General features: G+C 36.7%; 1 protein-coding gene across 4 annotated transcripts in view; it reads left to right on the top strand.

Moving 5' to 3' along the window:
* TRAPPC9 (trafficking protein particle complex subunit 9) overlaps nucleotides 1-25,933 on the top strand; it is a 467,199-nt gene that overhangs the window by 54,328 nt on the left and 386,938 nt on the right. For all 4 annotated transcript variants that reach the window (XM_085221735.1, XM_085221734.1, XM_085221737.1 and 1 more), the window contains 4 exons: nucleotides 5,566-5,692; nucleotides 7,342-7,474; nucleotides 11,224-11,387; nucleotides 19,131-19,283. In XM_085221735.1, the coding sequence (XP_085077861.1) occupies nucleotides 5,566-5,692; nucleotides 7,342-7,474; nucleotides 11,224-11,387; nucleotides 19,131-19,283 (577 nt within the window). The remainder of the gene's footprint in view (nucleotides 1-5,565; nucleotides 5,693-7,341; nucleotides 7,475-11,223; nucleotides 11,388-19,130; nucleotides 19,284-25,933) is intronic.

Below are 25,933 nucleotides of genomic sequence, written 5' to 3'. Positions count from 1 at the left end.
TTTTTTTCCTTATTTTCCCTTTCCATTAACTTTAAGTTTCATTTGTTGTTGTTTGAGCTTGCTTTTGCATGTTAAACTCTAGAAGCATTGGTCCAAACTTTTCTAAGTACTTTTGTTCTTACATATCATCCTGCTTGTTATGGCTGAAAGTTTGGAAGGTAGTCAACATAGTACTGACATAAAGCACTGATATAGAGCACAAGTTATTTAGGAGAATGGTTTCCCGCTGAAAGGCTTCTCTGTTGTTTTTTTCTTTTTATTATTTGAAATAGCACTCATAGAATCACAGAATGATTAGATTTGGAAGTAACCTTTAAGATCATCTAGTTCCAACTTCCCTGCTGTAGACTGGGACACCTGCCACTAGACCAGGTTGCTCACAGCCCCATCCAGCCTGGCCTTCAATGCTTCCAGGGAGGGAGGATCCACAACCTTTCTGGGCAGTGTGTTCCAGTGTACCACCACCCTCACAGTAAATAATTTCTTCCTAGTATCTTGACTACATCTACCCTCTTAGAGTTTAAACCCATTTTCCCTTGTCATGTTGCCAGATGCCCTTATAAAAAGTCCCTCCTGTGGGCCCCTTCAGGTGCTGAAAGGCCGCTATAAGGTCCCCCCTCAGCCTTCTGTTCTCCAAGCTGAAAAGCCCCAGCTCTCTCAGCCTGTCCTAGTAGGTGAGGTGCTCCAGCTCTCTGATCATCCTCATGGCCCTCCTCTGGACCTGCTCCAACATCTCCATGTCCTCCTTGTGTTGGGGGCCCCAGAACTGGGTGCAGTACTCCACGGGGAGTCTCACGAGAGCAGAGCAGAGGGGCAGAATCACCTCCCTCAACCTGTTGGTCATGCTTCTCTTGATGCCATCCAGGATTACTGCTAAGTATGCTTAGTTTATATAAGAGGCATGACTGATCAATATTATTCAGGTAAAGAAGCTCTGTAAAGTCAAAATGTTGACTTTTTTTTTTTAGTTTCCTCAAAATCTTTTGTTCCATAGTCCCATGTATTCCAGAGTTGGAAATCTCTTTAGATACCTGTTCTTGGTGTGTGTCTCATTTCTTTGTGACCTACCTCTTTTCTCTATCCTGATTTTCTTTCGTCCATATAGTGGGAAGACTCATCAATGACAGTGATGTAATGCTTATAAAATGGCAAATAAGAGTATTTAATCACGGAATACAGTGGGAATTAGGTCCAAAAACTAAATATTTTGTTCAGTGAGGTAAAGTAGGGGTGGTCAGAGGCGGCACTTTCATAAACTTTAGCAGATAGCTTAAATAAACATAGAGGTAAATACGATCCTAACTTACTTTATCCGCAGTGCATTAGACTGAATATTATTTTTGCTGTCCTGGTGGTGGGATCCAAGTCAAGAGTAAATTTGATGTTCAGTTGTAAATAAGTATACATACAGCTTCACATTTTTCCAGGAATGTTGATACCTGTTTAGACTTGTTCAGACGTGTGAATGAATGTTAGCCTCTGTCTTAAACCTTTTTTCTATCTGGGAAAAAATGACCTTTTTTGGATTTGAAACCATCAGAAAACAAAAAAATTCTGTGAAATCTCTGGCAGATTTATTTCATGTCTTGGAAATAATGTTGAAGCTTTAAATCCTGGCTAAATCTGGTGACATCTGCTATTAAAATAGAGTGCATATGAAGATACAGCACAAAGTCTGTTAAGTCTGGAAGATTTTAACTACTTTTTTTCTCTGTTTCTCAAGCTTCGTATTAAAGGCAAATACGTTGTCTTGAGAATTTCTATGAGAAATTTTGAGGGAATGTTATTTATTGAACTAAATTATTTATTTTGTGCACTTACTATAGAAATTGTGGCTTTCTTATAATCACCGTGATGATAGATACAAAGCAGGTTAAGTGGTATTTAATAAATTCTTATTGTGGAACTGAAAAATACTGCCACAACACACAACGTTTCTGGAGTTTGTAGTTTAAAAAGCTCATAACTCTAAAAGAAATTTTTTCTTATATGATTCTCATTGTGTTTGGAGACGTGTTTGTTTCAAGACAATTTAAGTGTAGTATTTTGATTAATGATGATGTAAAAATAGAAGTTTTTTTTTTTGTAAACTGCAAAAATGTTATAAGCCATGAGCCCTTTCTGTGTTTAAAAATAACACATAAAATATTGAAAAATCTTTATGTATAAGCACTCCCATAATTTAGCTTATGCTCATTCAAATTTATGGAGTTCACATCTTCTGTTTCTGCCCTCTAGGAGAATATTTACTTACTGACAGGGTGTGTGTTGCTGAAGCTATATTGGGCAAGAAAATACACAAAAAAACGTGGAAGGAAGAAGGTGAAAATGGTCATGTTTGATGTATTCTAGGTCTGCTTAAAATAATAGTGCTAGAAATAGAGGGAGAAACACTCTTTTAAATAAATATTTGACAACATTGTGTAAAGTATACTTAATGAGGAGACTAACTTGGGCAGTGCTACTTGGGAAAGAAAGCGTGAGTAAAAAAGAAAGTAAAGCTTAAAAAAGCAGTTAAATGCCCATGTTATTTTAACTGCATCCCCAAAAGCTACCATTTACAGACAAGTTGTTTTGTTTCTCTGCAACTAAATGGAGATTTGAAGTTATTGAGAGGTGAGCTATAGCAATAGCTTGAATATACTCACTCTCAGACAATTTAGGTTGTTATAGAATATAGAATATATCTATTTATATAAATAAAAATCTTTTTTTCTCCTGATTTATACATTTCCTGGAGGGAAACTTGCATACAGATGATCGTATTTTTCTACTTGCTCAGAAAGTAGTTACTAAATATTATTGCTGAAATATGGTATAGTATTCTAGGGGAAAGAAATCTGACACTTGAGTATTTTTGCTTTCATTTTCTGTCCCTCCTTTTTCCATTTTTCTTCTCATTCTTCGTTTCCCTTTTTCTGCACCAGATATGTTTAGTTAAAGGGAATAACAGCAGTTCAGTTTTGATTTCATTTATCTAAGCAGTTTTAGGCACCAGAGGGCAATGTTTGGCAAAAATTGCTGTATTCTGCTTTCTGGGTGATAGCAATGTTGGAAATGTCTTTCAGACACTCTAGATTACATCACTGTCTTTTCAAACTTATTTGTGTGGTTCAAGTTTGAAGAATAAGTACATCGATTTCACTTTATGTCTGTTAAACCAAGGCTTTGTTGAGGCTTACATTGTTTTGTTTCCTTGCTTGTTTTTCATTTTGATGACCTTTTATACTTTTTTGATACTTTTACATAAATATTGTAAGTTTTAATGGATGGTAAAACACTCATAATGAGAGAAATAAATGCTCCACTCTACTTCATGTGGTAAAGCACTTGGGGCTCTTTAATTTTTTAGACGAGGAATAATCTGTGCTTAGAGAAGATACTTGACATTTCCATTGCATTCTCTTAAAACATTTTTTGGAGGTTTTTTTTTGGTTGTTGTTGCTAAAGAATAGACTGAGGATGCATTTGTAATACATTTTAAGCAAAATACATCCTGGTGAGGACTTACTTTGCTTTATCAGTTATCTTGAGGTCAGCATGCTGTGTTTGTGATCCTCATGAACCAGGGGTGTCATTTTGATGCAGTTTCAGGGAGTAGGCAACAGTGTACCTGTATGTAGATCTTCTTTCTTTTGCTCCTCTATTGTTAAAACATTTTATTACTAATGATTGCTGGAGTGTAGTAACTCATCCTTCTTGTCCATAAGCACGCCGTTTCCTTAGGAATGTACTTTATGAATTGAGATTAAGGTATTTTCCAATTAAGAATTAGAAACAGAAGATTGCTAGTCTGCCTTTTACAGCAGATGTGAGCTTTAGAGGTGCACCATTCGGAATCCTATTGAATTAGAATTGAAGTAATGATAGGTGTTTTTGAAGGTGTTTTTGAAGCAATACCAGTGTGGCTAGCATTGCTGCTGCTAAACTCTTTGTTCAATCCTCAAATCCCTGTGTGGTTTTCTCTGCCTCAAACCATAAGCTTTTTTTTTCATATGTCATTACAGAAATAGTATCTTTTATATGCTCTTGAATTCCTGTGAAGCATCTCGACACACTTAAGTTTTAATCTAATTGTGCTTACTGCATTAATTGCTAGAGAGACTAATATTGGATATCATAATTCCCTATCCCCCTCTCTCTATATAAGCAGCTAGTAACTTAGACTCCTGTATTTTACAATACATTTCTTACTTTTAACAGTGTGTACTGTGTTCAAGCATCTTAAATTCATTAACTGAACTTAAAAAAAAGTGATTAATTTACTGAGGAAATAATGCCATGTTCTAGAAATAAATGTATTTTTGGTTGCATTTCTTATTTTGTGCCATGTTTTTACGTCAGGGTGCTAAGAGATTTCTCTGCCATACACTAAAGGAATAAATGCCAATTGTATCCTGGGCTCCATCAGAAGAGAGGTGGCCAGCAGGGACAGGGAGGTGATTGTCCCTCTCTACTTTGCCCTCGTGAGGCCCCATCTGGAGTACTGTGTCCAGGTCTGGGACTCCCAATACAGGAAAGATGTGGAGCTGTTGGAGAGGGTCCAGAGGAGAGCCACAAAGATGATCAGAGGACTGGAGCACCTCTCCCACAAAGACAGGCTGAGGGAGCTGGGCTTGTTCAGGCTGGAGAAGAGTAGCCTGTGAGGAGACCTCATTGCAGCCTTCCAGTATTTAAAAGGGGATTATAAACAGAAGGGGAATCAACTTTTTACTCGGGCAGATAGTGATAGGACAAGGGGGAATGGTTTTAAGCTCAAGGAGGGAAGATTTAGATTAGATGTCAGGGGTAAGTTCTTCACAGAGAGAGTGGTGAGGTGCTGGAACAGGCTGCCCAGAGAGGCTGAGCATCCACCATCCTTGGAGGTGTTCAGGACCAGGTTGGATGGGGCTGTGGGTAGCCTGGTCTAGAGGTTGGTGTCCCTGCCTGCAGCAGAGGGGCTGGAGAATTGATGATCCCAAGCCATTCTATGATTCTTTGAAATCATAAGGTCTAACTGCAAACATTTTGTCTTGATGGGTGGTCAACTTAGTGAGGTGAATGCCTTATTCAACTCCTAATTTAGACTTCTGTCTTAGTTAGAAAAACTAGGCATAGTTTATTATCTGTAAACACTCAGTTTGTTCCTTCCCTACAAATAAATCTTTTCTGGCCTGGAACTTTAATTAAAGCTAAGGAGGAACTGTTATTGATGTTTGATTTTCATTGTCCAAAATGTAAGCAAATATATGTTATGTCACGAGTCCAATTAAATGTGGTTATAAAAAAAACGCCTTGCAGATTGTATCACTTGTGCGGTTTTTTTTGCTGTGTTTTGGGTGTAAATTATTTATATTTCATATATCATTCTCAGCTCAGGCACATCCTGAAGCACGCACTTCTCTACTGAATACAAATCTTGCAGTAATTCTAGAAAGCTGCTTAAGTCACTGGAACTTTAAACCAAAGCAACTGCTATGTGCAAATTTGAATAAACCGTAAAAGTTTGGATGATATATTGCAAGGGATTAAATCTTAAGTGTATATCATAAATGGATTTATCTGTGTTGTACAACTTTTTTTCAGGGTCTGTTGACAACAGGAGTAGAATTCGAATCTCTTCCTGCAGCCCTTTCTCTACCTGCAGAATCTGGTTTGTATCCAGTAACTCTTGTTGGTGTTCCTCAAACCACTGGACAGATCACTATCAACGGTAAGGGATCTTTTTCATCATTCTGTCCTGTATTTTGTGTGTCTGTGAGTGATGGTATAGCACAATTCAAGTTGATGTGCTTTACACATTTACCACTCTGAATTCTCCTCAATATGTAAAACAAAACAAAACAAAAAATTAAGCAGAACCACAAATATCACTATTTGATTTGCTAGACTTCATTAAAACCATAGTATGATGCTAAAAAATCATTTGGTTGTAATATTAACAACATATATTTACAATATCTTCAGTATGAAAGGAAAAGGATAATGAACTCGAACTCCATCTTAGCAATGTTTTCATTTGTAAAGCTTCAGAGAAAAATGGCTTGAACTTTTTCATGAGAAGGCAGAAGATAATCTTTCAGCTCCTTTTTCTTAATTAACCATTTTCATGTAACATTACAGAAATTTTTGCCAGTTGCTTGTGTAGAAACAATTTAGCTGATGTGTGTAGTCTGATGAAGTCAAGATGTCATTGCATTCATAAAGCTAAATGGAATTGTCTTCCTAGTAAGCGAAGAGAATTAAAGAACTTTTTTTAGAAACCTGGCAGATGAGACTCCTAGTAAATGCAATAGATGTGAACATGATAGATGCAGCATGTAGTAGTACTGAGCCATATCAACAACATGAAATTTTGGGTACATACTCTCAGAATACAAAGTAACAGGAAAAGAACTATTTTAGTACAATTCAACACCAAAAGAAGATGGATTTGAACTTGAAGAATGTTTGTTCTCATTGTGTTTTTCCTAAATGCTTTTCTGCCTGCTCATAAAATGATTTTGCTTTCTTTTGTGGTGTTTTTTTTTTTTTTTTTTTTTTTTCTTTCAGAAACTATTTCAGTAAATACAGAATAGCATGAAAGCATTCAGGAACATTTGTTCTGTAGTTGTCCGCTTTTAGTTTCACATACTAAAAATGTATTGCAAGCAGAGGAGTTGATTTCTGTATTTGGTTGTTACTTGTATGTCAATGGATTATATTTTCCTTCAGATACAGGTTGGTATATATTGCTTGGCAAGGAATTTGTGTTGAGATATTTGACTGCTAAACTGGGCTTTTAGAGTATAAGCTGTGATATCTCATGGCAAGTGTATGCATATATCCATATTCAATTTTTTAAAAGAATCATTTGCCTTGGGGTTGCATTATCTTCAAGACACTCTAGAGACTGCTGTCAGGTTTTTTTTGGAAGAAGTAGGGGAGTCTCAACATTAATTGAAAGGTAACAAGTTATGTGCACTGGTGGACAATGTGATAAGGTATTGTGAAATGTTGGTCTGTGTAATAAATTTAATAAATGTTATGTTGAACTTGCAATGGTTTACAGAATTTGCCATAACGCGTGGTAAAAATTATAGACAGTATTTTATTTTTTTATTTTTTTTTACCAGTTATAGATATAGAGACAGAAATGTGTAGTTTTTGTATATTATTTATTTAAAAATATTATCTAGGGCACTCAGAAACTTTTTTTTTTTTTAAATATTTTATGTCCTGAGGAGATTCTCCTGTACAGAAGATATTGTTTTAGGTAGCAGAAACACTGGCAAGTTCTGGCAGGTAACATTAGTGTATTAGATCTTCTAGAAAACAAAAGCAATGTACAACTTTTTTTTTTTTTTTTAAACAAAAAATCAGGTTACCATACCTCAGTTTTTGGAGTATTCAGTGATTGCCTTCTGGACAACTTACCAGGAGTCAAGACCAATGGCTGTACTGTTGAAGTCATTCCAGCTTTGCCGAGGCTACAGATCAGTACCTCCCTTCCAAGGTGAGAAGCTGAATAAAATGAGGATTTTATTTGGTAATATTGAAGTGTTAACATTCATAAATGTTCATAAAAGCTGTAGTAAAGGAGTAACCCATGAAGTATTGTGGGTTAGAAGGGGATTTTCTAGACATCATCTGGTGCAGGACATTGCTCAAAGCAGGATGAGCTCTGACAAGCAATGTGTCTTTGATCTTAGATGAGGTTGCTCAGGATATTATCTTATTGTCTCTGACCACACTTGGAAAAGTCTGCCTCTAGCCTCCTCTTTTTCAAAGTGAAACAAACAACTCTTTGAATCTGTCCTTGTATGCGATGTGCTCTGTCATCCTAATTGTCCTGATGCTCCTGTTCTGGATTTCTTCAGCATGTCAATGTTTTTGTTTGATGGGTGTATGGGAACTGCTGAATCATGGCCTGAACCTGTGATTGACCACCTGAGGTGAGCAATGAGTCAGCCTTGGGAGTACAGGTGAAGACAATTCTCCTATGCTGTCAGAAGGGGTGGAGCCTGGCTCCACCTCTCCTAGACCCCCTTTAAGAGCTGACTACCAGGGGAGAAGGATCTCTTTTGGAGATCTGAGTTTTCTCAGCGAACCCAGGATAAGGGTAAGGTTTCCATCCATTCTTCTTTAGTGTGATAACATGTTTAGTCTAACTTTGCTGTTTATTTCTTTGTTATAACATCCATATATTCATTGATTATGCAATAGGGAAGCTCCAAACTAGACGGTATACTGCAGAAACAGTATGTGTAAGAGCTACAGGAAGAATTAACGAAAACAATCTCTTCATATGCTCACTAGACACGTCAATAACATCACATTGTGTGTAAGCTAAATGTGGTTTATTTCTTTTTTTTTTTTCTCTTTTTTTTTTTTTCTTTAAGCTTTATTTTAGGGTAAAGAATGTGACTAACTCCACAACTTTAGAGAGAACTGGTAAGACACGGATTCAGTTCAGTTTTTGATGAGAGCACTCACCTATCAAGTAGCATGTTGATCAATGTACAAGAGTCTTGCCATCCATCTACCATTTTGTAAATTGTGGAGGATTTTTTTTAATTTTAAGGGCTTCTTTTAGCTATAGATCAGCAAGCAACTTTTTGTTGCTTATTGATTTCTATTCTTGTTCTGTTCTTCAGTATAGTTTACTTAATAACTCAAAGTATTCAGTTTGGCTCTGATTTTTCCATAAATAACTTTACTTATGTGGAATGGGTTGCATTGGTAACATTTTATTGCAAAGACATGAAAGTAATACTCTGATGAAGACAGCAAAATAGTAAAACAGTATAGTTGCATGGCATGCTGGTGAATTGGTTATATAATATTTGCTAGGTATGCAGTCTGTATGGTTTAGCAGTTGTGGGGGAACTGGTAGCTCATGGCTTGAAATGATAATTGAGCACATGGTGAAGGGATGTGGCTGGCCTAGGGAGCACAGGCAAATTGTTTGCACCTGTGTCCCTTATGCAACCAGAAGGGGTGGCCCTGGGCTCATGTAAGGGTCAGTCACTGAAGGGAGAGCATCTTCTGGACCTTGGTTGCTTCTTGCGTAGGCAGTGAGCCCTTTCATTAAAAAATGTGGTTTGAAATACAGAGGGAATTGCAAATATTCTTAAAGGAGCATAATATCTACTCTTTTTGGATGTGTGCTCTACAGAGAATATGGAACATTAACAAGGCTTTCTTTGTATGTTGGAGTATATTTCCTTTTTCATTGGTGCTAAGATTGCTCTTCGTTTCTTCAGATGCTTTGGTTTCTGTGTTCAGTCTCAGCTCTTGTGACATCCTAGCTATTCAGATGTGCTCCTGGCTATCTTGCAGTATGCCAAAGAGGTCTCTCTCTGCCACCACTTTGTCCTTCTCTCAGACTTTGTGACAGTAAATTGCATTACGTAGCTCTTCTAAGCTCTACTTTACCCTCAGGAGAAAGGCACTATAAAGAAATAACAGAATTTACAGTCAGCTGTATAAGATCTAAGTAATTTTTCTTCTTATGTATTGCTGGTATGTTTTATGTTTACATTTGCTTTGAGACCCAACCTACCAACATCTGAGCTGTATTACTGAAAGGAAGTCTTTTTCTGACCGATCACATCAGCTTTTATTGAAGGTAACTTTTCTGAGTTTATCCCCAGTTCATTTATCTTTGAAGTGTTTGAAATAACCTAGATACTGAACTTTGTGAATGACTTCAAGGTTTGTTTGAAGGGTCAGTTAAAGACACGCAGCTCTCTTTCATCTATTCCAGTGTTGGTTGAGCTAAGAGAGATTTTGAGTTGATAATCACATTGGCAACAATAATTCCAGGCCTTTCTATGTGTACCTAACAGTTGTTTTGGAACAGTTGTGTCTTGAAAGATCAGTTTATTAAGCTCAGCTTAGCAGGAGTTTTAATAAATCTTCCTGTGGATTGAGAATGACTTAATAGCTATTTTCTTTATTATAGGTATTTAAACACACGTTCATGAATAAATTTATATGATATAAAAATACTACACTACTGAGTGAGACATTATTGATGGCAAAGGTTTTAAAAAGAGAACGGATGGGGAGGAAGACAAATTCATAAATAAAATTATCCAAGGTTTATTGTGTGGATGAACTTAAGTGACAGGCAGTTCCACAAGATCTAGAAACTTCTGAAGCTTCAGGCCAGTGTGCCAGGCATCATGCCTATTTCCTAGTGTACTGAAACACTTCTGTGGTATTCTTATGCTCAAAATGTTGTTCATGGGCAAAGAGCCAAGAACTTAACTGTTTGCTTGTTAGCAGACTATTAAAGGAATCACTGTTAGTACATATTATTAAGGAAGGAAGAAAAAAAATACCCTGTACAGAATAACGTGTTTTAAATTGTTATGTATGTTCTTCCTACCTGTTCTCCTGGTGTTATTCTCACCCTCCCACTGCTTCTATGGGTCCTAAGGATGGCATTTTCAGTCTGTAGCTGCTGTTACAGTGAGTTGTCTGCATCTGGAAACCTTCACCATGAGGAACGCATGCTGATGTTGTTTTTACTCTTTATATTTTTCCACTTGGAGATACGTGAGGCTATTTCTAGGGTCGCTAATACGCTTTTCCCACCATGCTCTTCCTTCATACGCTAATCTGGTCATTAAAGATATTGTCGATGTCCTGTGTGAAGGTAGGTATATGTTGGTGGAGTTTGGGAATGTTTAACAATGTAAATTAATTTATCCTCTTCTGTAAGTATAAAGGTTTCATCTCATCTGAGGCTTTTTCCGCTGGTTGAATTTATTCTAATTTTTGCAGTATTGATGGGCTGATCAGAAAGCGGTAAAGACTTCAGGATCCTGCAGATGGCTCTCACTGGTATCTGCTATGGCATTCAATTGCTTCCCCCAATTTCCTTTTTTTTTTTTTAGTACTCAGATCTGGTGTTCAAATACTTGGTAGATCAGAAGTCGCTTCTTTTAAGTCTGCTCATTCTGATAACCTTGTTCTCTTCTATTTCTTAATTTTTTTAGAGTTTTTTTTTTAACAGACTTTCAGTCAGGAAGACGTTTTTATGTTGTTTGTGCACAACACTAACATTTATCTTAGTATAAAAAAAAAGAAAATGAACGTGGCTAAAATTAGAATGGAAAATGATGTCAAGTGTCTTCAAGATTTCAGAGCTATAGTTTTTGAGTCTTTGAAGAATGGCTGAGAGAATGTAATAAGTTGGTCAAGCTTTTAATGCGCTTATTGTAATACTCCTTGCATGTTTGTCATGTTTTGTAGGTCCGCTCATACACTTCAGCCTTCTTCAGGAGATGAAATCTCCACTAGTGTATCTGTCCAGCTTTACAATGGAGAGACTCAACAGCTGATCATTAAGTTGGAAAACATTGGAACAGAACCATTGGAGACGTTAGAGGTCACGGCGAAAACAGTCAACACAAAGGGTGTGTATACCATTTTAAAATTAAGAGTAATAATCTTTTTCATAAATAAAAGAAGGACTAGTTATGTTTATAGGATATTTCTTTTAGGTCAGATTAATGCAAATATAATGCCTGTTAAAAACTTCAATTTTTTTTCGTATAAACTTGAAAATAAAAGAGAATGTAAGAATATGCAGAAAGAAAATCAAGGAAAATATGGAACCATCTGTATGTCAAAGAGTCATGTTTTACAACTTCATTTTATTGTTGCTTGGAAAGCAAAAGGAAAAAAAAAAACACCTACCTAAAACTTCCTGAAGGGGAAAAGAAAAAAATGGTGAAAAGTAAGATTATTGAGTCTAAATTACTTCTTATATTTGCGTACAGTGATTAGTTAATTAGTTCTAATGGTAATTCATTAATGTTCTACTTGAAGGAAAGGAGATAATTAAGCCTACTTCTAGCTTGCTCAGTAAGTAATAGGAAAATGTGGGATGAAACACTTTATAAAAAAAAAAAAAAAGAGCACAGCACAGATAAAACAAGATATAACACTTTGAGTTAAAAGATTGAATTGAAGATGCAGAAGAAATATGCAGTACATTTCCTGCTTTCACTTCTCCCATATTACATGCTTACATTTAACAAATAGTCTGAGAGGCAAATATCACCTCCTTGTGATGGTCTGTCAACTCTATTGTCCTGTGAGGCATCATTAAGAAAATGATATTAACAGAAGAACTGCAGATGACAAGCAATAGAATCTATACATACAATAGAAAGATCTCATTTGATTGTAGATTTTATTCTGTCAGTGCCAGATGATTTAAATGCGATGTGATACCTGGTCTTTTTTTTTGCTCTTTTCAGCATTCAGGCTTGTCTTTTTTTCAAGAGCATATCCTCTTCTCTGCAGCTTGAGAGACAAGGAGTTGCCAATCATCCAAGAATAGGTTATTTGTCAGGGAGTTGTTACCAAGAATAACTTCAAAAGTTTAAGTAAAATGGTTTACTGTTCTGTTTTAGTAATTTCAAGGTGTGTTCCTACTGTGCAAAGTTCTTGCTATATGTTTGTAAAGGAAAGACTAAATACAGTGTGAGTATTAAATGGTGAAATGAATGTAGTGAAGTGTATTAAATGGAAGTGTACGTGGGTCTTCAAATGTATTAATCAGACTCTTTGTATACAACATGACATAGCTAAAAGGGTTCAGTATTTTGAAAAATAGATTTTTGACAACATTAAAACCTTCGTAATATCACTGTTAGAACAGTGAAGGAATAAGGAAAAAAATTGATGTGCTCAACTGTGTGTTCAGTAGAACTTAAATTTCACTTCATCCTTCGCTTTCTTTCCATATAGTAACTTTTTATTATAAAGCCTCTGTGTATCTGACTACCTCTTGTGTGTTCTTAAGCATGGTGACAATTGTCTTTACTAGAAAAAGGAAAATTTTGGATAAGTAAGTTTTATAAGAATGCTGACTGAAGTCAACATTTTGGAAAACAAAATGAGTTTTGAGAGGAACAAAGTGATACATGTTGAGAGTGTGCTTGTTCAGAAAATAGTCATGTAACTCATGCATTGAGAAATACATATTGTGAGAATAGCAGAGTCAGAGAATTGTAGAAGTCTACTTGGGCAGAAGCATCAGTTAATCATCCAAACTTTTATTGGAAGCAGAGATTTATATTAGGTTACCCAGGGTACTGTCAAGCAATCTTTGGTTCCTTGCGTCACAAAAGTAGTTGAAACTGTCGAAGTAGGACAATGCGTACTTAGTTAACTATGACTTATACCTCCAGCACACATTCATGTAATAAAATGCTGAAAAACACTGTCCATGGTAAAAGAAGTAATGATTCACTTTAAACATGTGATGATTATTTTATTTCTGTTGTGTTAGCAGTAGGTCCTGCAAAGGATAGACCTTTGCCTTTTTTGATGGACTGTTTTTACAGTAATAAATACTTAACTGAAATAGATTCAAATGCATAACGATAGGTTCACTCTGCAGTGCAAGATGCAGGGTCCCTAATGATCAACAGGGAACGGAAGGTTTGTCAGCAGCATAGTCTTGTCAGTGATGCTGCATGAATGGAAATAAGTGAGTACTACATGAAACTGTATTTAATAGAAACACAAATTCCTAATTTATTATACATTAAGATATTATGTAGATAGTTAAGAGCACTAGGAATGATCTATAGTTAAGAGCAGTTAGGAACTATCTATAGTATGTAATAATAAGTGGTCTCTTGGATGTTCTTTACTATTTCTTACCTGAAATATGGTTGTAATGCAAGCTACTTGGGGTCTCCTCGAGAGCTGGTTGTCATCTTCATCTGCCATGATGCCTGTTTGCCTGTCATCTGGGGAGCTATAAGAAATGGTTGTTTAACTTCAGCCAAAGACACAGAATCTCTAATCTTTCTTGATTTCACTTTATTTTCTTTTTTTCTTTCACTTACGACATTTCTTAAATCTTGCACAGCTGCTGCATGTGTGCCTGTCTAGCCATTTCATAGATTCATAAGAATCATTTAGCTTGGCAAAGACCCTTAAGATCATCAACTGAAACCATCAATATAAGACTACAAAGTCTCATCAGTAAACCACATCCCTAAGTGCAAAGGCCACAAATCTCTTGAATACCTCCTGAGTTGAGGGTACCTCTGTCTCTCTGGGTAGCCTGTCCCAATGACTAGCCACCCCTTGTGTGGAAAAAATTCTTCCTCATATCCAGTCTTAACCTTCCCAGGCACAACTTCGGGCTATTTCCTTGTGTCCTGTCACTTGTCAGCAGGGAAATAAGACTGATGCCCAGCTGGTAGTTCTTGAGAGTGATGAGGTTTCCTCTCAGCCCTCTCTGGACTGCAACACCCCAGTTCCCAAAGCTGCTCCTTTTAAGTCTTGTTTTCCTGTCCCTTCAACAGTTTTGTTGCTCTTCTCTGCATGCTTGAGCAGCTCAGTATACCTGATGCATTGAGGGGCCCAAAACTGAACACAGTATTTGGAGTGCTGTCTCACCAGTGCCATCTACAAAGGGACAATCACAGCTCTGTGTTCTGAAACAGATCCTGAAGCAAATCAGAAAAAGGGAGTTGTCATGTTGGCACAATAAATGTCTTTCAATATCAATATTATGTCTTTTAATGTCTCGTTATACCAGTCTTGTCTAGCAGGCTGTGGTATCTGTAAGTCAGACATCACATGTATGCTGTGAAGGCCAGCTGTGTCACTTCATGTTGTCACTTGCCATGTCAGATGGTCTTACACTTTTTTTAGAATGATGATGTGCAAAGGATGACTTTCCATCTTCTGCCTCCAATCAGCTTTTGCCAGAGAACTGTTGTGTCGAAGTTAAAGGGTTCTCTCTAAATGCTTTTGTAACTCAGCTGTTTAGTCCATTCAGGAGAAAAGGTGACCCTGATGTGTTTTTGAAGCTTGAAGCATTGAGAGAAGCATGCCAGGCATTCTTACCAGACTTGTAGGCTGTAGTAGTGAGCACCAGCTGCACATGCTGAATGAGCTTAAATGATAGAAGCAAACAGTCCTCATTGACCTTTCCTAAAGAGATTGCTCTCCGGAACTTAAACATATGGAAATAAATTCACCTGTCTTACTCTGTTCTTTTCATGGCCTTTGAAAGCATCTGCTTGTGGTCTCAGCTGTTTAACCATGCCTGATCTGAAGAGAGAAAAATTACTCTGAGGACCAGGTAGCTATTTTTAAGAATTGCAGATATATATCTGCTTACCTTTTTTCCAACCAAAACTACAATGTTTTTTTGATCTGGAGTTGGATTATGGTCCTCAGGGAGGCCCTTGTACCAGCTAGTCTAAAGGTATTGTCAGAGAAGGACAATGAGCATTGGTAGTCCAGCCTCAGTCTGTCTGCTGTGGTTTCTGCTGTAGGATTTCTCAGGTCTTTTCCTTTCTGCCCACTCTGGCTGACACAGTTATTCAGGACATTTTAAGATATTTACTCTTTTTTTTTTTCCAACTCCTGGGATGAATGTTAAATGGTTCATAATATTAGAGCAAGTTCTTGTCATCTTATAAGGATATTTGTTAGTTGTGTGGAAGCAGCTCTTCAAGATACATTTACATTGTAGGGTATAGCAAGGTCTGCAAGTCTATTTCTGTCTGCTAGGTCTGAGTCCAAAATACTCTGTAATTATCTCCTCAGTTTGAAAGATGCTGTTTTTCTTCCACCTGGAAGAAGATATAATAGTAATATTGGTTAGCTGCCTATGAGCACACAAACTATTAGTGTTTTTAACCTCGTAATTCTAACGTGCGCAGTCTACGGTTCCAGATTTCCATAAAACCTGGTGGTTACTCTACATTGGTAAATTCACAACTTCTGTTTTTATTAGAATTACATGCGCTTGACGTTAATGTGTATGAATGTCTATGCATTCAGAACTGATTGTTACTTTGGGATCCTGTGTATTCTGCTGGGGATATACAGCTCAGCTGGTGTGGCAGCAAGAAGCAGAGATGCAGATTACTGTGAAAGTCTATAGAAATTCTGTTGCCTTGAAACATATCACATTTTTATTTTCAGTTGTTTATCCTCCTTGTATTCAGTGTGCTTTTGTTTCTTGAATTCAGAGATATGGGACCTTCTGGTGTCATCTGTTCGTGCTCTTGCATTTCTATTTCCTTTCAGAAGCTCAGCTTGAGAAGCAGCAGTTGTCTTGTCTGTGGTCTTCCCAGAATTTAACTATCAGCCGTAGTCTGCTACTTTTTTTCTTTGTACTTTGTTTCTTTTTGTCCTTACCTTTAAACATTTTCCTTCTCTGTTCCAAGTGTTTTAATTAAGTTGTCTGCAATGTTGTTAGAGACTCAGTGGTCCTCCAGGCTGAACTGTATCTTTTTATCCTGTGTGTTTTTCATAATATATCTATTTCTCAGGAATTTACAACTCCAAACACTATTCCACATAGGTACACTTTGTGATGCTTTAAGTTACATTTGCAATCTTAAGGCTCTCTGATTACAGTTACAGTTAGTATAGGGTTCTGTGCCCCTGACCCCCACCCTCCCAGTTCTGCAGCAGAAAGTAAGGCAGAGGTGTAAGATGCTCTATTAGGGCTGATGGTTCAAGAATTCATAGAACCTTAGGAGACTGTACGTTGGGAGAGCTCTCAAGTCTGGCCATGGTTGTGTTTGTAGTGTACTTATTCAGTATCCTTAGTTGATGCGTATCCCCATGTAGTCCTCTTCAAGTAGCGCATTAATTAAATTTGCTTAATCCCATTTTGAAGCTGCCTGCCTCTGTGTGTTGGCATTTTATGGTTTTTGTGAACTGTTTATAATTTTATATATATAATCATAATTTTGATAGGCATGGTAGCAATCCCAGTGTACATTGTTCTGTACCTTGTGATGGTGAGAAGGTAAAAACATTTACATTAGGACTCTAATAATGGTTTCTTGTAATCGGTATACTAAGTGCCAATGTGGAATTGTTTTTATAGATCTTAAAATCTGAAGATGTTGAACCTGAAATCAGGTTATGGGTAAGATACTGTATGATATTTGTTATGATTTTAGTGATTTAGTCTCTATAAAAAGGATATAATAAGTTTCTCATTTACACTCCTGATCAGAAGTTGCTTGAAACTTCAACTGTTGAATGCAGATTTTAGACTCTGGAAACAACTGAATGCAAAATAAGAATATTTTCCATACAACTGATAGCTTTCAATCCCAGTGTTGTGATATAATTCCGTGTAATACTGACTGCTAAAGAAGGTAAAGAAAATAATAATGAACTATAAACCAATTATAGTTAATATTTAACTTGATTTTTCTTTGCTATTTAACTTTCAACTTGAGCATTCAGACTTTGTCTTGTATTACAAGTGTTAAATTAGAGTATATTTCTTGGGTGCCTTAATACCTGCAGGGGTTGTTTTCACTCAAAAGGTGTTTTCACCCTTAATATCTTCAAATAAATTTTTTGCTTAATGAAAATATATTTTGGAAACAACTCGTTTTTTAAGCTGGAAATACAGTCAAGTACTTGGGATATGTCATTCTGCTTTGCTTGCTCTGAGGAAAAATATCCCTGTAGCATATTATGTTTTTACTTATCAGGAACAGGAAATAGAGATTGCTCTGCTTTTAAAATGTATTTTCTTGAAAATGAATGGAAATAGGAACAATGAGATTGTTAGAGCTAAATCATTGGATGAGATGGAGGTGACTTTATGGAAACAACTATTAGTGGGATTTTTTATTTTTACCATATTTTTGGTCTTATAGAGAAGTCTATAATATTGATTTGATGAGGGAGGAATGAAGACAATTATTCCAGGCAAAGCATTTATCATTTAGGTAGAAGTTAAGGGAAAAATATACACTTGTTTTTCTGGATGCAGCTGTTTCTGAGTAAATCAATGAACTTTTGACTGGAATTCTAATTATTCTTATTAGATCTTTAATTCTAAACTGTAGCTGAAATAGTCTTCCCACTGTTTTCTCAAAGATGGTGACTGGAAAGGCCCTGAAGTGCCAATACACGAACTTGCTTGTAAATGTAGGCTGGTACAGAGCAGAAATGAGCTCTGTGACTTTCTCTGCTCCTTATGCAAAACATTGCTTGAATTATTTTTAAATGAGCCTTTAGAATAATTTGTCAGCATTTTTTGCTGACATTTGTGATGTGTTGCTATGAATCAGTAAATATCTCTGAAATGCTCCCAGTCTAACTATCAGGTTTATGTTACGTACATAGACATTTCTGCCAGTGCTCACCCTTTTATGATCTTGCAAATATTAATGGATTTATGGATGTGGCTCACTCCCACCGAGTTGCACACCTACTCTTCCCTGTTGCCATGGATGTGGGAGAGAACTGCAGGGGCAAAGGTGAGAAAACTCACTGGTTGCAGTAAGAAGAAAAAAGAAAACAGGTGAACAAGTGATGCAAAGGCATCACCACCTGCTACTTCTAGAGCAGCTGTTTTAGGCTGTTCCAGTACTCAGAAACCTCTTGTCTAAAAAAAAAAAAATTATTTGTTTTTGTTCTTTTCCTCATATTACTTTCTGGTGCTTCAGGCGTAGGAGAGAGGAGCTAATAATGACTTGTTACATGTCATGAGAATCAATGATAAATCATTTATTAACCCATATCTTTCAAGCAAACTACTCCTATCTGGTGCTATTATTAATGTTTGAATGTTGCATACTTTGTGCTTCCCAATTTTGAGAAAGGACTTTATTTTCTTTATAAATAATTGAATGCTGATGGCCTTCATTGTCCTCTCTGTTGCTTATTAACTAACTTTGTAGTGATGCAACTGTGTAGTGATGCAACAAGTGTTTCAGAATTGCAACTTACTTATTTTGGTGTAATATCTTAATTGCTTTTTTTTTTTTTCCCCCCACTAATGTGCCATTTCCTAAGTGGGAGCCCAGAAGATTTAGAGCTGTGTGAATTTTCAGGCTATGTTCTTGAGTATTCAAAATTTATATTTAATGCTGCCTATGGCATAATATATATATATATATTTTTTTCCTGGTTTTATTCTTCACCTGAATTCATATTTTCAATTTTGTGATCCTTTCAGTCGCTGTAATATCTCTGATGTCTTCTAGTGTTATGACCGTTTCTGATGCCTTATGTTAAATATCTTAAAATTTAAACAGAAAATGAGAAATCAGTTAATGCTCTGCACAACAGTTATGAAATTAAATATTCTTATGACGGTGATTATACTCATGAAATATTTGCTTATTTTAATACAGAGAAGCTGTATGGAGACTTCCTGAGTTGGAAGCTGGAAGATACACTCTCCCAATTTCCTCTGAAACCTGGGAAGATCGCAACATTTGTTGTAAACATTAAAGTGAAGCTGGACTTCTCGTGCCAAGAAAATCTTCTGCAAGATCTCAATGATGGTGAGTTCTTCATTTCCTCTTCCTCAGCAGCATTTTGTGAACCACTGAGAAGTGGTTATCCAGTCCTTGGGCCATCCTTCTTTAAAATACGGTGTGTGATGTGGTTGCATGTTTTAATATTTATAACTTGTAATGTAGAAGCAACTGTTCAGTGAAGATTATGGATTGAAGACTGAATTTTTGTGACAGCTTGACCAAACTTTGTCATGAGATACCATCTTGCTCTCTTTTAAAATTTTTCTTGATAGGGATCATTTCTGATATGTATCTTCATATCCTTAAGAAGATGGAGAAAAATAGAGTTTGTAAATATCTTTTAGATGTTTAGATGTAGAAATTAATATGAAGTTGGTTATTTCATTTTACAAGATTGTAGAATTGTTAATAGCGGCTGATAGTTTTGGCAGAAGAGTCATACTTGTATGTAGGGTGTAATCCTTCAAATATTTCTGTTCTCTTATGCTTAAACTCGTAGCTTTTTTGAAGAGGTAAGAACAATGTTTGCTTGTATTAGAATGACGCTGTATTACAAGTACCAGCTACTTGTAATGAGGATTTCTTCTCTATCATGAACACGGTCTTGCTGGAGTAATTGCTATATTCTGTATTTTTTCAATTGTCTGATATATTTACAGTAATTGAATTAACTTGATAAAACATAATATCGGTATATCTTAAAGAGAGACATGTAATAATTACCTCAACTTTTCCTAGAATTCACTTCTAGGTGTACATTGTTTGTGTAATCAATAATTACAATACAAATATTTTTCAATATAGAAAAACTGCAGTGAAATGGCATGCATAGCTTATTCAAAGCCAAAAGGACTGAGTTCTGTGAATCATCTTGCATATGCTTTTAAACAAAAATTTTATGAAGAGTTAGTGTTAAAAACTCGTTATTTTTCAAACTTTTCAAGTGTAAAATAGATTTAAAAAAAAAAAACAAAAAACAAAAAACCACAAAACAAAACACAAAAAAGCCCCAACAAAATGTAATGTTGCTATACTAAGATTTACTTTGCAGGAGTCCATTTCTTAATTATTACTAAGTAAAGGTTTTAAAAAATTTTTTGATGGAAGGAAGAAGGAAGGCACCCTGAAATTCTGATGAGAACACAGGTACTTAGGAACTGAGGTTTAGAGAAATATCCTTTATAGGAAATGTAATTCCATGCAGCACAAATTTTATGAAACAAATTTACAGAACTGGAGTATAGGGGAACTATTGAATTATTTTACTGTTTTAGGAGCATAAAATAGTGCACTTCTTGCAGATCCCTGAACTGCTGGTCTTCATATTCCCTTGCAGATGATATTGCCATGGAAATTTCAGTAACTTATTGCTTGCTGTTTTTTAAGGGCTTTTATGAGCTCGTATTCAATTCCTTTTCCATTACATTGTATAGAAATTGTGTAGGCTAGTTGATTCAAAATGTAAGTTTAGCTTCAGTTTTGTTTGGAATTATCCTTCTAGTTGGCGTTAATGGAAAAGAAATCTGAGTCATGGATATGAGAAGTAACTTGATCAATGTCATCAACGTAACTTAAAGTAATTATGAAAGTCAGTATTGTAAAGGTAGACATTATGGTCTTTAGTTCCAGTTCTTTCAGTTTCATTATTTTTGTAACTTCCAAAAACAAAACAACTTCTTTCTGCTATTTATGAGACATAAATCTTCAAGCATAATTGAAAGCTACGCATGCTGGGCAGTTTTTTAGATGAAATAAGGTACAAACAAAATACACTGTAGAAGTTAATTCGCTTTATGACTGTTTACAAGGGTGGATAGTGATAGGACAAGGGGGGGATGGTTTTAAACTGAGACAGGAGGTTTAGGTTAGATATTAGGAGGAAGTTTTTCACACAGAGGGTGGTGACACACTGGAACAGGTTGCCCAAGGAGGTTGTGGATGCTCCATCTCTGGAGGCATTCAAGACCAGGCTGGATGTGGGTCTGGGCAGCCTGGTCTGGTGGTTGGCGACCCTGCACATAGCAGAGGGGTTGAAACTCGATGATCATTGTGGTCCTTTTCAACCCAGGTCATTCTGTGATTCCTTTCTCCTTGTTACTGATTTGAAATAGCTGTGGAACAGTTTTCTTTTTTTTTTTTTAAATTAATATGTATCCAACTTCTATGCTACCACCTATGGAAAAAATCTTGCATCAGTGTTTTTCCCTTGTTAATTCTGTCTGGAGCTTCTCTGAGATGTTGTCCAACTGCGGACTGGAGGTAATTAACCCTTCCTTTTTCAGTAATGATAAAGAAATAAGATCTGTTAGGGTCTAGGTGACAGGTACCACCTGTACTTCAAAAGTATTACTAGAAATGCTATTTACATTAATATTTTCACTTGCTACTGTAATTTTTATGTATTTCTCTGAAGTTTTACAACACATTTTGAAGGAGAAGGTAATGTCCTGTTATGAAGTACAACAGAGAACTAAGAAGGTCAATGGTAATTATGACATGTCTTTTAATCTTAGGGTAGCTATGTTACCTTTTGCTTTTGAAGACCAGATAAGGACCAGATTAGACCAGATTTGCAGTGATGATCAAAATACTTGTGTCTTTTAAAAGTAATGCCCTTAGCGGGGCATCTGTTACTTTGATCTGTTTTCACTTGCTGCTGAAATTGCTTCCTGTTGTTTATAATCAGAACGTAGCACAGAAAGGATAAATTGCAGATGTTTCTGATGATACACTTATCCAATTGGAAAATAAACTAAGTTATCAATCAAAATTGCTGATCTAATTCTTGTGTGCTGATGCTATACTGTCTGGTAAAGAAAAATGTTAGATATTCTTCTAGATTAAAGGAAACAAAAACACATGAGTGGCTGTACAGGATCAGATCAATGACCGTCTAGTCCAATATCCTGGCTGTGATAATTGTTAAGAGCAGATGCCTGGGGTACAAAATAGGGAAAATTATGAACATATGTGTGACTTTCCTTTATGTGTTTGAGTTCCAACTGTTGTTAGCTCAGGAACTTCCAGAATCTGGTACAAATTCTCTGTTTTTAGACATTGTTTGCATTCTCAGTGTGTTTCTCTTTCATAAAATTCTTTGCACTCTGCCAGTCCTACTCACACTGTGCAGAGAAGCTGCACAGCTAAATTATTTTTGTCAGCTTTCAGCCTACTGGTGTCCTTCCAATAGTATATATTTCCTTGTATTTTGAGAAGCAGGAAACAGTCCATCTTCTAAACATTTTATCAGTGCTCATGATGCTACACATTTTTCCAGCGTTATTTTCGCAGTGGTCTCTTTCTCAATGCAAAGATTTCTGTTTGGCTTTGCTGACCTTGTGGGAAGGGTTCCATAGATTTGTCAGCATTATTGTCTGTTTGGAATGCTTTTGGTTCTATATCCTTTCAGAGGTCTCTATATGCTATTTGAAAGGCAATCTGTGTACTTAAGTAGTGACCAAACAATGCTTCTCGTTGTTTTCTGTTTCTTGCCTTACAGTAACGCGCACAGCTTATTTACTGTTTTCTGACTGTTGCTCAACGTTCATTGGTAGGTTCATGAATCTCTGAGTCACAGCTCTTCAATCTTGCTTCTGAACAGTTATGATAGCTGAGAGTCTCTTATTTCACATGTAAGGCTATGATTTTTTTCCCATTTATTTCTGCTGAATTTCACTTGACATCTTAGTGCCCAGTCACTAAGACCATAGCTGTTATGCCAGGAACTTGCCATTCTCTATGTGGTAGGGGCTTCAACTCTGAGACTTGGGTTTATATGAATACAGTCTTATAACACACCAATAACACAGAGGTATGTGTGTCCCATTAAAACCTGCCATTGAGTGCTTCTGTCACAATCTGCGTTGCTTTTAGAGAATCACAGAATAGGCTGGGTTGATAGGGATCTCAAGGATCATGAATCTCCAACCCCCTGTCACAGGCAGGGCCACCAACCTCTACATTTACTACTAGGTCAGGCTGCCCAGGGCCCCATCCAATCTGGCCTTGAACACCTCCAGGGATGGGGTATCCAGAACCTCTCTGGGCAGCCTGTTCCAGCACCTCACCACTCTCACAGTAAAGAATTTCCTTTGACGTCCAACCTAAATCTTCCCTGTTTCAACTTAAAACCATTTCCCCTTATCCTGCTGTTATCTGCCCTTTCAAAGAGTTGACTCCACTCCTGTTTATCGGCTCCCTTTAGGTACTGGAAGGCTGCAATGAGGTCACTCCGCAGCCTTTCCTTCCTATCTTTAGAACTAATTACTTTGCAAACAGTTGAAACAGCTGTTCTTAGGACTCTTTATTACTTAAAATTAGGAAAACAAGGCTTATATTTGAAGGTAGTTGCCAAAGATATACAGAGGGTTCTCTGAATGTTTCAGATCTTCCCTGTGATGAGTTCAGAGTTCCTTCTATTTGTGTTCTTGATTCTGTGGTCAGGAAATTCTGTGTATCCAAGGCAGTTTTACTCAGTAAGACATGAGGAAGCACTGTATTGCTTGGTACAGCCTGGCTTAAGGAGCTTCAGCAGTAAGGTGACTCTCTGCTGTTAGATGAAGGATTTCTACAGAATCTTCACATTGTGAATATAATTAGTTCTTCTTCCAAGTCTTTATAGTTTAATTTCTGATATCTGACGTTAAACAGGACAAGAACAATAGCTGCTGTTTTGGATTGTTTTATAATTGGTAACTTGTTAGTGAGAAGGAATCTTTGAAAAAAGCTTCTATTAAATAAGGATAATGTTTTGCGAAGTAAATTAAACTGCAGCAAATACTTCATTATGCAGAAATGTTAGCGTTTGTTCATTCTGTGCATAGGGGACCTAAAGACAGATGTGAGACTATTTAAATACATAAACTCATCAAAGGAACTAATTACATGCTAAGAGAAGCAAAACTATGCCTTAAGTCTCTTTTCTCTGGGGGGGAAAAGGTTGCAGAGAAATAAGTGTGTTTCTAAAAGCAGTGATCTTGAATGTGATCTTCATATTGGTATATTAGACCATTTTGCATCTATTTCAGAATTCCTTTGTTGCTTCAATTTCATAGCTAGATTTTATTCACTTAATGTTCTTACGAACCTTATAGATATTTATTTGTGAGAAAGATACTTGGTTTCAAGACTTGCCTGGTCTGAAAATTCAAGTAGCCTATGTAATTCTATTAAGATAATCATTTTATTGATGATGATGTCAGAAGTCCTAAGAGATATTTCAGTACGATCACGTATGTTATTACTTTTAGTTGTTTTTATTGCATTTAATCATTCAGAATATTTTCTCGGTTAATTCTATCTTTTGGTCTCAACTTTGATGTTAATTGTCATTTTCAGTCGCACTTCTAATCAGAGTGAATGAGTCTTTAATGACGAATACTTCTGTCCTTTTTTAAATTCATCACCTTATTTTAAAAACTGTTAATTTTTTGAGAATTTCTTACAGATTTTCTTAAATTCCAGCTTTAGTGTCTACAGAAGAAGGCAAGCTGCCTTTGAATCCATCTATCGTGTCTCATAATTTGACTGTTACAGATGTTATTTTTTAACAGTATGTAAATGCTGTGGGACTTCAGCCTGTGTCAGTTGTACAAGCTGCTACACAAACATACAGTAAGAGGTATTTTAGACCCCAAATCTTTATGAAGAAAACAGATAAGACAGACGTGAGACAAACAGTAATAAATTTCTTATTAGAACATACAGGCTAATTGATCCATCATCTTGTTAAGTTTCCTGTTGAACTGTTTCTTTGCGGAGGTTATTTACTTCAGCATCTTATGTAGTGTACAAAAAATATGCTCTAGTCTTTGATTATGCATTTCTTTACGTTTCACTTATACTCTTTTGAGTTCAGCTTTCCAGTGCTAATTCAGTTAATTCAACAATCTCAAGTTTTTTAACCTTATACTGCATTTCCTATTGTTAATTATTGCTTTTATCCTTATCAACTGTAATGGAGTCTCAGTGGAATGCTTGCTCTGCTGTGTGCTGTCTGTGCTCTGGACCTTGGAGCATCACCTGGAATACTGCTACCTGTGGTGCCCGATGCTCAGTGTGTTAAAAAGAGGGAAGGAACTGCATCTTATCATCCATTTGTACTGTGCAGAGTGAAGCAGATAATACTGCACAGTTCTCTGGTCTCTGACACAATCTGTTCTTGTATCATTTTCCTATTTGTCTGTTGTGGTTTAACACCCCGTAGGCAACCAAGTACGCCGTTATCCCCACTCACAGAATCACACAGAATTGTAGGGGTTGGAAGGGACCTCTAGAGATCATCGAGACCAACCCCCCTGCCAAAGCAGGTTCCCTACACCAGGTCGCACAGGTAGGTGTCCAGGCGAGACTTGAATATCTCCAGAGAAGGAGACTCCACAACCTCCTGGGCAGCCTGTTCCAGTGCTCCGTCACCCTCACCGTGAAGAAATTCTTACGTACATTCGTGCGAAACTTCCTGTGCTGCAGCTTATGTCCGTTTCCCCTCGTCCTGTCTCCATGTACCACTGAAAAGAGACTGGCCTCACCACTATGGCCGCCACACCTCAGATATTTATAAACCTGGGTCAGGTCCCCTCTCAGTCTTCTTTTCTCAAGGCTAAACAGACCCAGTTCACTTAGCCTTTCTTCGTAGGGGAGATGCTCCAGGCCCACTCAGTTATTATTGCTGAGCA

This window comes from Meleagris gallopavo, chromosome 3, assembly GCF_905368555.1.
Source record: "Meleagris gallopavo chromosome 3, MGAL_WU_HG_1.1, whole genome shotgun sequence".
Taxonomy (NCBI): Eukaryota; Metazoa; Chordata; class Aves; order Galliformes; family Phasianidae; genus Meleagris; species Meleagris gallopavo.
This window is presented reverse-complemented; position numbering and strand designations above follow the sequence as displayed.